Source organism: Pelodiscus sinensis, chromosome 32 (assembly GCF_052426305.1).
Source record: "Pelodiscus sinensis isolate ZL-2025 chromosome 32, ASM5242630v1, whole genome shotgun sequence".
NCBI lineage: Eukaryota > Metazoa > Chordata > Testudines > Trionychidae > Pelodiscus > Pelodiscus sinensis.
Window position 1 is genome coordinate 12,209,974 of NC_143083.1, and position 17,171 is coordinate 12,227,144.

General features: G+C 41.0%; 1 protein-coding gene across 7 annotated transcripts in view; it reads right to left on the minus strand.

Moving 5' to 3' along the window:
* The window catches only part of HOMER3 (homer scaffold protein 3), a 66,319-nt gene that overhangs the window by 35,497 nt on the left and 13,651 nt on the right, over nucleotides 1-17,171 (minus strand). For 4 of the 7 annotated variants that reach the window (XM_075902857.2, XM_075902858.2, XM_006132286.5 and 1 more), the window contains 8 exons: nucleotides 16,426-16,577; nucleotides 15,938-16,113; nucleotides 11,979-12,135; nucleotides 11,383-11,605; nucleotides 9,805-9,920; nucleotides 9,174-9,340; nucleotides 8,930-8,982; nucleotides 6,913-7,836 (listed from right to left, as the gene is read on the minus strand). In XM_075902857.2, coding sequence (XP_075758972.1) covers nucleotides 7,061-7,836; nucleotides 8,930-8,982; nucleotides 9,174-9,340; nucleotides 9,805-9,920; nucleotides 11,383-11,605; nucleotides 11,979-12,135; nucleotides 15,938-16,113; nucleotides 16,426-16,577 — 1,820 coding nt within the window. In that variant the 3' untranslated portion in view covers nucleotides 6,913-7,060. Of the gene's footprint in view, nucleotides 1-1,340; nucleotides 1,970-6,912; nucleotides 7,837-8,929; nucleotides 8,983-9,173; nucleotides 9,341-9,804; nucleotides 9,921-11,382; nucleotides 11,606-11,978; nucleotides 12,136-15,937; nucleotides 16,114-16,425; nucleotides 16,578-17,171 lie in introns of those variants that run through there. The other 3 variants (XM_089775020.1, XM_075902865.2, XM_075902866.2) reach the window with 3 other exon arrangements.

The window sequence follows — 17,171 nt, forward strand, 5'->3', positions numbered from 1 at the left end:
GCTACACCCTGGATATTACTGGGACAAGGGTTACAAGGAAATCTGACCACATGAGGTGTTCAGAGTCAAAAGGGAGGGGGGTGGGAACGACTGACCGCTAGCTTAAAATACAAATCAACTAAAACTGACTGGTGGAAAATCATTTCAAAGCTACCGCTTTCCTAATCCCTTGGCAATCCAGGGGACTAAACCTGCTGCTGGTTATTCAACATTTCCATGTAAATCTATGCACAAGACAAAGACCTTCCAGCTCTGAAGTTCTCTGTGACAGAAAACCAGGCGGGGAGGAATGTCATCTGCACATGAACTATAGCATTGCTGCCTTGACGCTATCATTGTAGTAAAATCTAAAACTACCCTCACAATGACCGCAGCGTCAACATTATGCATGAGAAGTGGCACCCGTCTAAAGAAATTGCATAGCCACTGGGTGTAGCCACAGCAGTTGCAAGAAACAGGGGACTGTTTCTGATCTAACCTGGCCAAGTATAAATGCCACTGACTTAAATAGATTTACTCTAGGTTCACACTGAGACTCTGAGATCAGAATCCGTATCTATGTCCCTCCTGCCATCTGAATCGGTTTCACCCTGTTCAGTCTTTTTATCCAGCTGCCCAAGAGGGAAATAAAAACCCAGCAAAAGAAACACAAACCACTAAACTGTTACTTATTTCTCCTCTAATGTCAAACTCAAAGGCTTGGAGAAATTGAACAGGCAGGGGCTTCCTCCAGCCCCAGCGTGCTTCTTAGCAGCCCAGAAGTGTTCATTACACAAGCAACTTACTCACAGCAGCATGCCAGATCCTTAAAATTACACAGTTGGGGTTATTACCAGTGCATAATCAAATATCAAGCTACATTTCCATTTCTATGCCAGTGCCTGATTGAATATATTTCACCCCGAAAGAATTTACGGGTTATGATCAGAGATTTTTCAGTCACACTATTTACCCACTTAGAAATGTAAGTTGGGTCCATTTTACTGAATACCGAGGTCACAAGAGCAAAACAAAATCAGAAATCTCTAACTTCTGGAAACATCTGCAAAGGCAGTAGGTCCTTTATGTCACCCCAAAGGGCCATTCTGAATTGTATACAACATATGCATTCCCCTGGAGACTTCCAGCCACATCCTGGGTCACAAAGTAATTTACAAATCTCTGCAACTATCTACATCCTGAATCCCGAAAGGTTAGGGGCCTTTTTTTATATGTAAACTTGAATTTCTTTACTGCAATTGGAAATCCTGATCTCTTCGACTCTGCTATATTAAAAACACACCACGTTTTATACATCATGAATACAATAAACAACACAACCACCAAACTGCTAATCTCACCCCATCTCCAAGTCGGTGTCAGGTTTTTTTTTCCTGGTCTCTTCTTGGATCGTGTTAGATTCACTCCACGTTTTTATTTATTTTTCCCTTCCTCTTCTCTTTCTCCGGATCCGGATGCTCTATAAATTTCCTCCGGAATTTCACTTTGAAATCCGCTAGTTTTGTTGTTTGAACAAAAATGACCTATAATCCCAAAGCATGCACGGGAGGGGTGACAGTTAGGGCAACCTTCCTGGGTGGGAGATCTCCCCACCAAGAGCTACAGCCCAGGAGATCCTAGAGAGAACTTTGGAACACACTTTGCTACGGAAATGTTGCAATCTCCGGCAGGCAGTTTCTTCCTCGATCTTGCTGACGGGGATCCCCTCTTCCCTTCAGCATGGGCAGCAGCCACAAGATTATTTGCTCCTTTTGCTAACCCTTTGCAATAATGCCGCCTCCCTCCTATTCCAGCGACGGAGTTGCTCTGTAAGTTTTTTCCACAGCCCGAAAAGTGAAGCTGTGTCCACAGTTTGTCTCTCTTGATCGCGATTTCTTTGTTCTCTCTCTCTCATTTTTTTATCCGCTTCCTGCCTCTGCCAACTGCCCCATCTCGGTCACATTTCTCTTTCTTTCTCCTGACTTTATTTCCAATGGGTTCCATCTGGCTCAGAGGCACCATCTGCTGGGCACAGCTGTACTGTGCACCCACAGTAACACCAAGCAGCTAAATTACCAGCACCACACAAAGATGCCCCAACCCCACTTCCCACCGCCTTCGTTCTGGGCTTTCTTCCAGGGTTTGACCCCTATGCTGTAATCTGACACAGCCTCTGAGTTTGTCTAGACTAGGAGGGAAGTTGTTTGGTCAGCTAGTCCATGTTAAAATACAATTTGCTCTTTCTAGACTAGCATTTTCAAGCATGTTGGCACACGTTTTAAAAAACAAACCCGACACCTTTTATCTGAGCCTAGAGACAGAACCTTTCCGAAAGACAGTGCCTGATCCCACTATTGCTCTGTTCCTTGCACTGACATCTATAGCTGTGCAGGGCGAGTGCGAAACACTGGCATGTACATCTGGTTACATTTTACATCCACTTTGCACAGGTGAAAATAGCTGAACTAGGTTTGAAGCAGTGGAGATAGAGGCCCCTAGAGAAAATGTATGAACAAAAGGGAAGGTTGGATGGATAAACACACCAGAATCTAGAGATGGAGACAGACAAACAGAAGCACTAGGCCCCAAGGATGCAAACAGATTAGACGGTATTAAAAAATATCTTAATGCATATACTAAGTAGCTTAGCAGTTGCAGCAAACATACCTATTATGAGAATACTCAAGGCTTTAATCAGAACTGAGACGCTATTGTGCTGAGTGCTGTTCAAACACAATGGGCCAGACCCTCCCCAGGTGAAAGTCCACGGACTTCCCCAGCATTACACCAGGGATGAGCATAGCCCTATATAGTTGGATGATTATGTGCTCAGCTCTCTGGTGACTTGTACCTTTTGCAATCATTTGTGCCAGTGCAAAATGCTACCAGATTAGAAGGGCAACATTTTACACCCCCGTTACATAAGAACGGTCAGACTGGGTCAGACCAAAGGTCCATCTAGCCTTGTGTCCTGTCTTCCGACAGTGGCCAGTGTCAGATGCCCCAGAGGGAATGAACAGAACAGGTAATCCTCAAATGATCCCTCTCCTGTCATCCATTCCCAGCCCCTGACAAACAGAGGCTAGGGACACTGTCCCTGCCCATTCTGGCTAATAAATATTGATGGATTTATATCTAGTTCTTTTTTGAACTCTGTTAAAGTCCTGGTCTTCACAATATCCTCTGGCAAGGAGTTCCACAGGTTGACTGTGCGCTTCATGAAGAAAATTCCCTGTTTGCTTTTAACCTGCTACCTGTTAATTTAATTTGGTGACCCCTGTTCCTTTGTGCCACTGCAAATGATAAGACACAAAGCAGAGCAACACAGGGTATATATTTGTCTCCAAGTTGTTAATAAGGAACATACAGTTACAGTAAGTCTACATTATGTCAGCAAAATTTAAGGCACTGTTTTTCTGTCTTAGGGACCAACATAAATCAGTCAATCACATCTCGTCATGAACAGTACCAGCTACATTGGAGGTGGATGGGGTGGGGAGAATTAATGGTCTGTTGTAGATACTTTGCCCATTAAATTCTGGCAGCTACATTTGTACCTGGGTCTGAGTGTGTGAGCACATGCACTCACTACAGCAGGCAACCGCTGTGCAAATGTTCACATTTACTGCAGCAAGACAGTATTCCTGGGCTTCTCCCCATCCCAATGAACACAGCTCTTCCAATCAGCCTTGATTTATAGCAATGCCACAAACAGGGCTCCCACAAAAGGCACTACCACGGTGTTTCAACCTCCCACTAGTCTAACAGCAGGCCCGACCTGAGCAGATTGGCTGTGGTGTTCAAATGTGTGGCTACTGCACGAGTCCAATCTCATTTTTTGCTTGTATTTTATTAGGTCACCCACATTAATAAGGAAAAGAGTTTGCATTAATTCCAGGCAGTTCTGAACTTTACTTTCCATGCCCTGATAATTTCTGGGCACTGCAGGCTTGCACTATAATTATAAGCTGTGCCCATGTCATTTCCCCAGGAAACTCAGGAAAAGCAGCTGTTCTTTGAGCAGTATTTAGATGGAGCTTATATAAGGATGACAAACAGGAGGTTTTCCCTAGATAAGACTGTAAGCTCTTTGGGGCATGGGACTTTTTGTTATATTTGTGCAGAGTGCCTAGCATAATGTAGCCAGGTGCCTAATTCGGACCTTTAGATACTGCAACAGTACTGATGCTGGTCCCCTCCTCTCTCTATTATCCCCTCCACCTGCCTTTCAAATGTATCTAGAATCCTCATCCTTTGTCACCAGCATTCACAGTGCTGGGACAAAGCACGTGCCAGTGTTTTAACCATCACGTCAACTACAGCTAGACCTTTTCTGAGAAAAGTGAGATAATGCAATGCTTAAAATAGCAGTGCAAACCAATGATACCTCTATGCCAGAGCTCCCAACATTTGACACCAGTGGAGCTGAACAAGTGTTAGAACTGATGGGAACATTTTGAAATTTTGCAAGTAGACCCTTGAATAGTCACTGTCAGAAAGTTTGTGGCAACAGGTGAAAAGTTTCTGATGCCTCTCTTAACTTGAGCTGGCAGACTAACCAGAAGTTCCCAGACTGCCTCCTCTCTCAGGCCCAGAGCCAAGTTCAACACCAGGACATGAATGAATTGGGTCCTTACTCCTTCTACTCCATTTTCTCTGTCTTCATACACACAACCTGGCCACCAATGATAAAGGGACTACAATAAACCACTGAAGACTCTGCTGAAAGTAGGACACACAGTATTTTTCATACTGACCTGCTAACAGTAGGTTATCTCTGGCTCTTCTTAGAAGCTAATTATTTTACATGTTAAAATTAGGGTAATGAGATCAGCAGGAATTGCACTAAAATCAGGTGTTAGTAACCTTGTAAGGATGTCCTTTAACAGGGTTTTTGTTCCATTTGCGCCTTCTCCTGCTGAAGGAGGACAATTAATATCTTCTGCCCTTCAGAAGAGACCAGAAATTAGATATTTTGATCATCCCCCCTCATGTCATTAATTACCCAGCCATTGTCAAGTTTGCACCATTAATCTTCCCACAGCTCTTTAAACAGTGGCTGAGAACACAGACAAGAGCACACAACAGATCACTGCCTAAACTTAAAGGGTATTCTTAATGGCAGTATAATCCCTTTCAAAGCACATTCACTGTCCAAGATACATACCTTCAAACTAGTTCTTTACATTTCATTGCTACAATGGGTGACTGCAATCAGAGAGGACTTAGCATCACGGTTTTGCAGCAGCTCTTCAGCCTTCTCATTTTCAGTTCTACATTTTTTATGTAAAATCTTCTTACTCTCTAACTCCATTACTTAATAAAGGCTGATGGCTAGTCCCACCATTAGCTCTTTCCTTGAAAAGTGCAAACTGCTATTAATTAGCACCTGCAAAACTGCCAAATATAAATCTGGGAACATGAGCATTGTTGGATGTTTAGTAAATTTTAATAGCTGGCCACAATTGGTGTGCAAATAGAGGTCCTTGTTGTAAAATAGATGTTTTAGGGAATAAAAGATGCATTCAAAAGGAGAGATTGGCACTCTGCGTTAGTGTAAAAATACTTTAGCCTGTAGTGTGAAGGAAGCTTTAAACAACAAATAATTTGGTCTTTTCTCTATGTAATTTATATAGGTCATTAGACTGCACTCACCTGGTTTCTAGACATCTTTTTCAATTATCTTTTTAAGCAGATGTGGTAGTGTGGCAGGAAAGAGCACCTGCCCAGGAGACGTGGGTTCAACCTAAGTCTGGAAACTTCTGCTGCTAAGGCAACTTGAGAACTGGAGAACGCAAACTGTATGGCTACGTCTAGACTGGCATGATTTTCCACAAATGCTTTAAACGGAAAAGTTTTTCCATTAAAAGCATTTGTGGAAAAGAGCGTCTAGATTGGCACGGACACTTTTGCACAAAAGCACTTTTTGCGGAAAAGTGTCCGTGCCAATCTAGACGCGGTTTTGCACAAGAAAGCCCTGATTGCCATTTTTGCCATCGGGACTTTTTTGCGCAAAACAGTTTTTAGCTGCCTACACAGGCCCTCTTGTGCAAGAGGGCTTTTTCCCGAACGGGAGCAGCATAGTGTTTGTGGAAGAACACTGACAATATTACATGAGATCATCAGTGTTCTTGCGCAAATTCAAGAGGCCAGTGTAGACAGCTGGCAAGTTTTTCTGCAAAAGCAGTTGCTTTTGAGGAAAAACTTGCCAGTCTAGATGCAGCCATATATATGTTTCGAAGGAGAAAAGGAAGCAGTAGAATTCAATCATTCTTTGCATGCCTCTGGCACCAGACAGAGAGAGCAAGAGAGCACAGCAATTTGTTTGGGTATTTCACTGCTGGAGAACCCAGACCGTTCTCCAAAGAAGGAGACTGAGACATTTTAGATGACATTTTAGAGACAGTTAAAGATATTTAACAAAGAGGGTTATGGTATCTGGATTTTGGACATGCTCTAAGGCACATAAACTTGCATCAGCAATAAAGTACATAAACTGGGTTATGATGCTGTTTGGGATAGGGAGAGATACCTTGTAAAGGTCACTAAAATATATTAGGAACTTAAGTTAGTGTGTGTACAATGCTTTGAAGATTTAAAAACTAAGATGAGAGAGAGAGAGAGATGAAAGCTTTGTGGCCAGTGGTGTGAGCATAGGAAGATCAGTTAGGAATTTCTAATCTCTAATCCACAGATCTGACACTGATTCCATCTGTGGCCATGAGCACATTGTTTAATCTTATTTGTATAATGGAGATCATACTTACTTCACGGGGACACTGGAAGATTTAATAAGGTGGCATTTGTTGAGTAAGTAGACACCCTCTGAAATAATATTTAAGTGCTAAAAATTATTAACAGCTTCTGCAATTTTAATGTCTATAATGGTGCGACAACACACAGTGTTACATAAAAGGAGCTCAGTATTGTACAAACTTTTAACAAATGTTTATTTCTGCAACACGTTTAAAAATATCAAAACCAACAACAATTTTTTTCAAATTCAGCAACTAGAAATGAAACTATGTTGAGTAGACTTCTTGGCTCACTAGACTTTGAGCTTTTCACTCCTACTCAAACTTTACATTTCACATTCGTCAATAGGAAACATTGTGTCCTCTTCAACCAAACAGCTTTGTGAGTTGCAAGTTCCAGATCTCTTTGTGAGACTTGTGTTGTGTTGTACATTAGCACTGCGTTCTCCTGAGGGAAAGCTCACAAGTGGTACTGATTCATTAACAGTGGAGGTGTTCGTCTGCATGGCTGAATTCTTCATAGCACCCAGCCCCTCTGTAGCCAATGTTGAACCTGGCAAACAATCTGCATTTGCTGTTTTTGAGATTTTCTCTCTGCTCTTCCAAGGCAGAGACAGATGGCCTTTGCAAAAGTTCCAAACCAGCAAAGAAGAAAAAAGGAGTGCAAATCCAGCTCCCAAGAGTTTTAAAATAAGCTTCTCTTTTTGGTCTTCCAGGGATTTTTTTTTTGCTGGGTCATTCAGCAAGGAAGATGATACCAAAGATTTAACCTTGAGAGCTGCGTCTGCATTTGGTTGATTTGTTGTGTAATTAGGAATAATGAAAACACTATTTCGTTGTATATAAAGAACATAGCTAGCCATAGATACAGGGAATTCTTTCCCATTAGCTCTCTCTACAGAATGACAGTCATAAAATCCAGCATCAGCTACCGTCACATTAAATATGACTATTCCTCCATCATAAAGCAGGTATTTAGAATCTTCTGCCTGGAGACTACTTCCATTAAACTTCCACACCATCCTAGCCAGGTTGGACATGGGCACACATTTAAGATGAACACTGTTGCCAATGCTAACAGGACAGTCTCTGACATTATTTCCTGAAATTGTGAAGGTTGGTTTAATTAAAAACAACAATGTTTAACTTGCATCGCCACATAACATCAAGATTAATTAAGTAACATGACACAAAGGACAGTGAGTGTTTTAAGGTGTGTGCATAAACTACAGAAATTGACAGATTTAACTGTCTCCCCCCATCTGCTAAAAGGGCATGACAGCACAGATTGGTTCTTGCTGGCCTTATTCCCAGTGATATCTAACAGCCTGAATATGGGCTGGAATTCAGGAACTTGAGTTTAAATTCTCATTTTGCCACAGACTAACATAAGTATATCTCTTCATCTTTCTTTGACTCAATTTCTACACCCAATTTGCACGCTTCCAATTTTACCCTTACAAAGCAGTTGTGAGGATTAGATACTAGCTGGACAGGGCTTTTGAGCTTACAAATGCTTTCCTCTTCACCACATTACACTGATGTCCTAAAATCTCCAATAGCTGCCTTTTAATTTTAATTGCCATTTAAGATAAAGTCCCTAATCCTGCAAACATTTAAAATTAAAAACATTTACAAACTTAATCACAAATTAATCATAGAATCCATCAAGTCCAGCCCCCTGCCCAAGGCAGGACCAATCCCAATTATATCAACCCAGCCAGGGGGTTTAAAATTCATATTTTAAAATGTCTCTCTCTGAACCAGCAAGCTTTTTTTTTTTTTCAAAACAGCTGAGTATTTGAGTTATATTTCTGCAGAGCAATACCAAGTAGCAGGCATAGTGACAAAGCTAACAGGACTTCTTACATCCCACTTAACTTCTGCAGTATGGGAGGAAACATACCAACAGCCTTAAAAGTCTTGGCTCACATTTTCTACTTCCCATGAGATTAGTGGTTTCAGACTGAACTAAAATATCCTGACCCGAAGTTCAAAATCATTAAGGACAAACAAACCAAAGTACCTGAGCATTTTCTTGTAAAAAATCGTATCTTTTACTCCTAGGTTGTATTTTAATTTAGCTAAACTATCAGGCATTTCAATGACCACAGATATATGACCCAGATGATAGAATTATTTTCATTTTGTACTATATTTAAACAATCTTTTCTTAAAGATAAATGTTCACATACCTACTTTAGGACATTTGGAAGGATCACCATTTTTAACATTCTGAATTAAATCGCTAGAAGAACGGAGAGATGGATAAAAGAAATACATCATCAAGGCATGTAAAAATGTTCAAATTTTTAACACATTAGCTGTAGAATGCATTCTGGTTTTGTTACATTTTATGGACTGGTAGAACTGAATTTAAAAAGCAAGATAAATATCATCTCAGATTGGTGTGGACCTCAATGAGATCTCTTTACTTACTGCAAGTCTCCTGTTTGATTAGCCACTGGAATGCACTTTTCAAAAGACTTAGACCATGCACAGTAAGGATCCCTTGCCAAAACACAATCCAAGCAGTATTTATATCGGCTGCATACTGAAACTGGGAGTTGTACCACTTGAGATGGAGATCCTACATACAGCAGACCCTAGAAAATCAGTATGGAGCGGTTATTCTATAGCACTGTGAGAGTTTTAAACTTTATGGCATTTGGACAGTAATTTCTGTGATTTGACAATAAATCAATCTAATACTTTGAAATAATAGATGACCAATGAAAGACCATGTGAATATATATAGTGCTTTGCGGAACATATGAAAAGACAAGATTGCTGGCTGGAAGAGAATGCAGTCTTTATGAAAACTTTTCCTTTTAAATTAAAGTGATGTAAATTTCCAAATGTGTGTCTGAAAGTTTAAGTTATATTAAAATACAAAATAAATCCCAGACAAAATCTCATGTATGCTTTTATTATTAATCAGCGTGATGCTAGAGAACAGTACGTTGTATATACATCACATTGAAAAGCTAAGTGTACAATGTAAAAGAGGAAGGCCTGAAACATAGCATTATACCAAATCCTTTGCATGTGGCACAGACAGAGGATCTACCTTTTTCGAAGACAGTTTGAGAGACTGCACAGGGGCTGGGGACTGAAACAGCTGTATCTCTTCCACAATGAACATCTCCCCCTCACAGTTGAGAGCTTTATGCAAATATCCATTATCTGCATAAAATGAAATGTATTTTTAAAGAGAACTATGTTCAAACATAGTGTAACAGTTTAAAAAGTAATCAGCCTCATTTAGAGATTTAGAAAACAAATCTTGAGGACAGGATATTTCCTAAATGTTCCATAGCAATATTTTCTCCATTCACCTTACAATAGATAAGAAGTAATGATTTTTCTAAGCAAAGGAGAGACTCTGATTTTGGAAGATTTGCGCAGATTCAAGCTCTTCTGACTTGGAAGATTTCCAAACAGATTCTCAGTGTCCAACAAAACAAACATACAGTTTACTTAGAAGCTGGCTGGAAATTCCAAAATGGAAAGTCAGTTTCTGTACCCCAACGGTTTATGCAAAAATCTTAACCTTTCCTTCAAGGAATTCATGGCTCTTGGTAATAGCCTTAATTAGAAGTTCCTTAATCCGGTGGGAGATTCACCCATGTGCAGAAAACCAGCAACATAAGCTCATTTTGCAAGGGTAATCCAGCTGGGGATTTTTCTACAATGAATGTTTGTAAAACCCTGGCATATTTTTAATTCCTACTTTATTCTTCTTTACAAATAAAGAGTGCTTAAGTAGAAAATAGCAATCAATGTAGACTTCCTGGTAAAAACAAAATAAACTGGGAGGCTACAAAGAAAATTATTATTCTGAATAAAATTAATGATAACACAGGTTATGAACTATTATCTACAAAAGTTTTAAAAAGGAAAAAAACAGACAATAAAACACCATTCATCAAACATTACACTAAGGCCTGGTCTGGGCTCTGAACTGACATCTACCTAACGACAGACACAATGGCTTCAGTTCAGCAAAGCACCCAAGTCTCACTGATTCAAGAATTAAGGCTATGTCTATACTGCCCCCATTTTGCGCAAAAAATATGCAAATGAAGCAAAGCATGGAATATTGCCATGCCTCATTTGCATAATTAATGAGGCTCTGTTTTGGCGCTAGAGGCTTTTGTGCAAGAGCAGTTCTTCCACATTTTTTTCATGAAGAATGGCTCTTGCGCAAGAGGGGGTTTTTGCGCAAAAGCCTCTTGCACAAAAACGGAGCCTCCATAATTATGCAAATGAGGCACAGTGATAGTCCATGCTTTGCCTCATTTGCATATTTTCTGCACAAGAGGCTATAGTGTAGACATAGCCTAAGAGTTTTGCTGAAGAAGGGCCCATTGGATGAAATTTGTCCTCACACAGTATCTTACTATGGGAAGTAAAGCAGTTCAGCTAGAAACATCACTTGGAGGAAAAAGGAAAGTGCAAGCCCAACATATAAACCCACTGGCTACTGTCTGATACTTTACAAAGTCATAAATTAAGACAAAGGATTTTTGGTGGAGTATTAGATGTCAGTAGATTCTTTTCCTTTTTCCAGGCTCAGAAAAATGTTCTAAAACGAATGCCTCCATAATAAATCTCCTCCCCTCCCCTGTAAAATAAAACCACTTACCTGTTCCTATAAACAGAACATCATATGTTTTGCTATCTAGGCCAGTGATTCTATCTACTACAATCCTGGTATAATTCGAACCTCTTTTCAGTAGCACTGGCCTATCCCCAATTGGATTTACAGCATTATCCATTAAAGGGTGGTCTCGAACAAACTGCAGAATTTTATCAGGCAAATCAAGTGAAGTGTTGTATCCAATATTCCGGGCAAAATTATCAATGCACTAGAAACAATGACCAAGAAACATGATTAAAACCATTTGCATATTCTACCAATTAAAACAACTATTACTATGTTCTAAATTGTTAACTATTTCTCCCTACTTCCACAAAAGAAATCCATCATTCACTATGAATGAAATTCACCCGAGTGCTATGTAAAGATGGTTTCCACCACTTAATCTCTGTGATGGATTGAGTAGGGGGTTTGTCTACATGAGGGACCTCCACACACACCCAGACCTGGCGTGGAGGAATGATGTCTCTGTGCTGGACACTGAACTGCATCTACATTGGCAACATTTGGACTAGTAATTCTCAAGCAGAAAAGAAAATTAAAATAATATTTCATTTAGAAGAGAATAAATGAATATTTACAGCACCAGGACGTGGGAGTGGCACTTCTCCTCTGAACACCACCCATTTAACATGTGAATGTTCCACAGTTACTGGCCCTTTATAGTTTCCTGTGGTGAAGACTTCTTGGACAGTTTTCATACTGAATGCACAAACTGCAGAAATGTCCAACCTTCCCCTTGGAGGTGAAAAAAAAGACAGAGAAAATATGAATTATTTTGAGCTTTATACAGAAGGGAAGGTTTACAAACAACTTGCTTTTCACCGTGCATGTTGCTATTTGCTTTTTAGGGTTAGTGAATGTATGCCCATAAATACACAACTAAGACGCGTCAGTCATCATTCTTGTGATTTACCGAGAAAGGCTTCGGAAAAAGAGACACTGTGTAAAAGGCATATCTTGTTAAAATCCAGTAATATCCTCCAAATAAAAACAGCTGAAGAGATGTACCCCTTGACACTAGTTTTTTACACTTCATTGATAAATTAGGTGATTGCAAGCAGACAAGACTAAGCATCATGGTTAGGCAGCTTCTTACTTTCTACTCTTCACTTTTTATATATAATTCTCTCCTCTCCAAAGAAGATGCTCACAGCTGTTCTGGCCCTTGTGAAAACATATTAGGTAAATAGGGGGTTTGAATTCCATGATGCTAAAGCCCGTTTCTATAGAGAATATACAGTTTAAGATGAGTCCTTACAGAATCCCATTTATGCATACTGTGATATAAGTTATACATTGGGCATAAACTGATACAGCTGCAAAGTAATGCAAAATCCATTGATCTGGGTCTCAATCTAAGGGTTTTGGTGTCTTTACAAACCACCAAAGCTATCTTTTCATGATTATTTTGCCACTGCATAGTTCTGCTGCTGGTATATTTTGTCCGTATCTCTTTATATTACTAACACATACACACACACTCTCACTCTGAGATCAAATTCTTCAGCTCTAAAAACATATCTTGGAGTCCTGTTTTTATTTTCAGAAAGTACTAGATTAGACAAGTAGGCCTTGACAGAGGTTGCATTCGGAGGAAAGGTACTTCAGCTCCCAGTGGTTTCCTTTCATGAGGTTAGCACTTATCCTGTATCTTGAAAGGCCAGTGGTTTCAATTGGCAGTGGAAACAACCCAGGAAGAAGACATGGTTTTGGTCTACCTAAGTGATAAACAATGTCAAGTTAAGTTTAGCTAGTTTTAATTTTTCCTTCAGTCTGATGGAAAGGGCATAACTGAATTGTGTGGACTGGAAACCTCTTGGCTAGTTTTTAACTAAAAGCTTTAGCCCAGAGATTGAGAACACCTAACTTCAAAATATGGCATATCAAACTAAACAAGTCTGGTCCATTCAAATATGTGGAATAACTGATCAATTCTTATTCTGAGTCACTGACAAATGCCTGCAATCAGTCTATTAACACAAAAGTGAGAGCTCACTACTCAATTCTACATACATTAGAGACAAGTTACCATTGGAGGAAAGGGAAGGCAGTGAACAGATAGACCCTGGATTGGCTACTTCACCAGCTGGAAGTGATAGACCTCTAACAGGCTAAATAGGCACATGTATTAGTTCTATTATTAAAAGATTACTTTATTTGCAGTTATTTCCTTTATTAGTGTTACAATATTGTCTACCCTAGAAGGGTCAATCAAGATCAGGGCCGCACTGTGCTATGCAATGTACATATACACAGTGAAAGACAACCCCAACAAAGAGTGTGAAGGGTTCACTGTGATCCAAATAAGCTCGATTGTAATAAGAGACAAAAAGTTCAGAAGCTCTATTCAAATAGAGGATGGATTTGAATTCATTGTTGATTCTGGTGATAATAGCAACTTTGAGGTACTTTCATAATAACTGGTTTATTATAATTATTATTATATAATTTCCTCATATAATAAAAACCAAAAGAGAAAATACAGAGAGGAGATTATATCTTCAGTGAAATCAATTTCTAAATGTAGTTTGATGTGATAGGAGATGGAGGAGAAAAACAAAACCAAATAGTTTTAGCTTTTACAATGCAAATAACTAAACAATGCACATCAAAGTTACAGGAAAATAGTTACAGGCAGTCCCCGAGTTACGCGGATCCGACTTACGTCAGATCTGCACTTACGAACGGGGCTTTCTCACCCTGGAGCTCGCAGGCAGCGGGACCGCCCAGAGCGCAGCGGTCCCGCCACCTCGACCTCTGGGGCGAGAAAAGCTGCTCCAGGTGCCCCATGTCTGCTGGGGACCGTCTCCAGCAGACCAGGGACACCTGGAGCAAAGCCTCAGAGGCGCGGCACCCCGCCGCTGCTGCGGCTTTGCTCCCCGTGTCCCTGGTCTGCTGGGGGGGGGGGGGGCGCGCAGCTAGTGCCCCCCCCCCCCAGCAGACCACAGAGACGTGGAGCAAAGCCCCGGGCCTGTGGTAGAGCAGGTGGGGCGCTGCCGGTTGGTCCCGCAGCACCGCTCCTTGGCACTACTGGACCAACCCGGCAGCACCCCAGCTGCTCTGCCCCAGGAGTCCTGATTCAGCCGCTGCTGATCAGTTTCAGCAGCGGTTGAATCAGGACACCTGGGGCAGAGCAGCTGGGGTGCTGCTGGGTTGGTCCAGTAGCGCCGAGGAGCGGCGGCGCTACTGGACCAACCTGGCAGCACCCCAGCTGCTCTGCCCCAGGCGTCCCCAAGTCAGCCGCTGCTGAAACTGACCAGTGGCTGACTACAGGAAGCCTCTGCCCCGGGCTTCCTGGAATCAGCCACTGATCAGTTTCAGCAGCAGCTGACTTGGGGATGCCTGGGGTTCTTAAGTTTTATCTGTGTGTAAGTCAGAACTGGCGTCCAGATTCAGCCACTGTTGAAACTAATCAGTTTCAGCAGCGGCTGAATCTGGACGCCAGTTCCGACTTACATACAGATTCAACTTAAGAACAAACCTACAGTCCCTATCTTGTACGTAACCCGGGGACTGCCTGTACTTACTTTTATGGTAGCTGGAGTTCTTTGAGATTTGTTGTCCATGTATACTCCACACTTGGCATGCACATGATGCACATGCTCAAATTGGAGACTTCTGGCTACAAGTATCTGCTGGAGCCACACACGGGGAAGGGTCCAATTGCTATTCATTTGGAAGGAGGGCAGGTTGTGGAATATATATGGACACCACATCTTTAAAAACTCCAGTCACTGTAAAGATAAGTAACTTCTCTATCTTCTCTGAGTGCTTATCCATATACATTTCACTCTTGGTTACTTCCAACAGTGAGCAGATAAAAGGAGGAAGGTGCTTGAAGTCTACTTGGACAAAGACTGCAGTACATCTCTACCAAAAGACGCATCAGACCTTAATGATTCCCTTGTGTTGGGACTGCTGTGTTGGATGAGAGGCAATACTTAAAATTGGATATGCAACTCAGAATGCAACCTCTCCAAGCCACAGCGCCAAGAAGGTGATTGTGGTGAGGAAATGAAACAACAGATAAAAACTTCCTAAACAATCCAAAGTTTTCCAACAGGCAACTATACAGATAATTAAGTAAAGATTAAGCAAAAGTGATGGATCAAGAAAAGGATGCTGGGAAGCTCTCCCTCCCCGCCATGGGCAATGAGAAGGAATGGAACGGTGGCTAGGCCTGCACTGACCTATACGCTCACTGTGTGGCCATGAAGACACTCATAGCACATGCACAGCTCCCACAGACACTGCTGGCCAACACACACAGACCTCGAGTGCATGCGGTCCCTGAGCACTAAGAGAAGAATACATATAGACAAGCACTCGACAAAGAGCTTTCCCATAGAATGAACTACAATAGTAAAGCTTTGCTCAGGGGCTGAATCTAATGCAGAAGCAAAGCAATTCATGTGCCAGAAAGCTTTTACATTTAGCTTTACAAAATATCTGAAAGCAATTTAGATACCTAAACCCAACCTCGGGTTTGAAAAATTACTTCAAAATGTTAGTAATAGATGAATTTCTTGTATCTTACCACTGTTGAGTAAAAATCCCATAAAACACACTTTCGCGCCAGTCTGCTCTCTTCAATAAAAAGACATCCTGAACAATATTAAACTGGAAATTCGACTCTGGAATGGAACAGGTAAGTCTGGATTTTAAAAATGACGTCCATCTTTTTTGCAATATGCGTTTTCCACCGAGATCACCCTGTATGAAGGGAAAGCATTATCACTGCAGAATTTTCAAGTTGATTTCACTACATAAACAGACTGCATAGCATTGTCATACAAGGGATTGGTTCAATCTTCCTATAGGACTCTGAATTTTCAAAGCCAAAAGATTTGAATGTTAGAGGGAGGTTTGACAGGGGGCTCTGAAGAGTCTGGAAGAAGGAAAAAGTGAGTTCAATTATAGAAGGCTAGAGACAGAATTTTAATTGGTAAAAACTAGGCTCATTCTTCCATAAAGCTTTATCTAAATTATGTACATACTTTAAACAGCTATAATACAAATACTAACTTTGCAGACACGAGCAATTCTTGATACCAGGAGTTTGTCATAGAATTCAAATTCAACAGCTGTTTCAGTGAAGAACACATAAATTTTATCATCATCTCCATCTGGATTAGATTCACTTTCTTGCACAATATCCATATAGACAAAGCTTGGGTCTGGAATATATAAACAGACATAATACAACAGAGTTTTTTCTAAAGTAGAGAACAAAAAGCAATGAAATACAATTCATATCACAAGTTATTTTTTTAAAAAGTGGTAAAATAATGATTACAGTGGGCAAGGAAAGGCCTGGAAAGAGCTTATTAGTTAGTACCTAATGTTTTCAAAAGAATTCAAAAGGGTTAAAAAATATATTTGCATAAGTGGAAATGGACTACAGGTTGAACCTCTGTAGTCAGGGATTCCATTGTCTAGCAACATCTGTGGTCCGGCACTGGCGGTGACTCTGTGGGTGCTCTAGGACTGGAGCACTCATGGGGAAAAACAGCACCATGCTCCCTTCTCTGCCCCTTCCCCTGCGTGCAGGCAGCTCAACGCTTAGCAATTCCTTCCTCACTCTTCCAAAGCTTCGGAAGTGCCAAGATCAGGGAGGGAGGAGGAAGAGCAGGGACATGACACACTCAGGAAAGTAAGCAGGGACAGTAGCTGGGCTGGTCTGAGCATGGAGCTGTGCTGGTGCAAAGCCTAGGTGTGTGGAGATTTGTTGGCACTCTGCATTGACCTGCTCTGATTCGGTAACTTCTCTA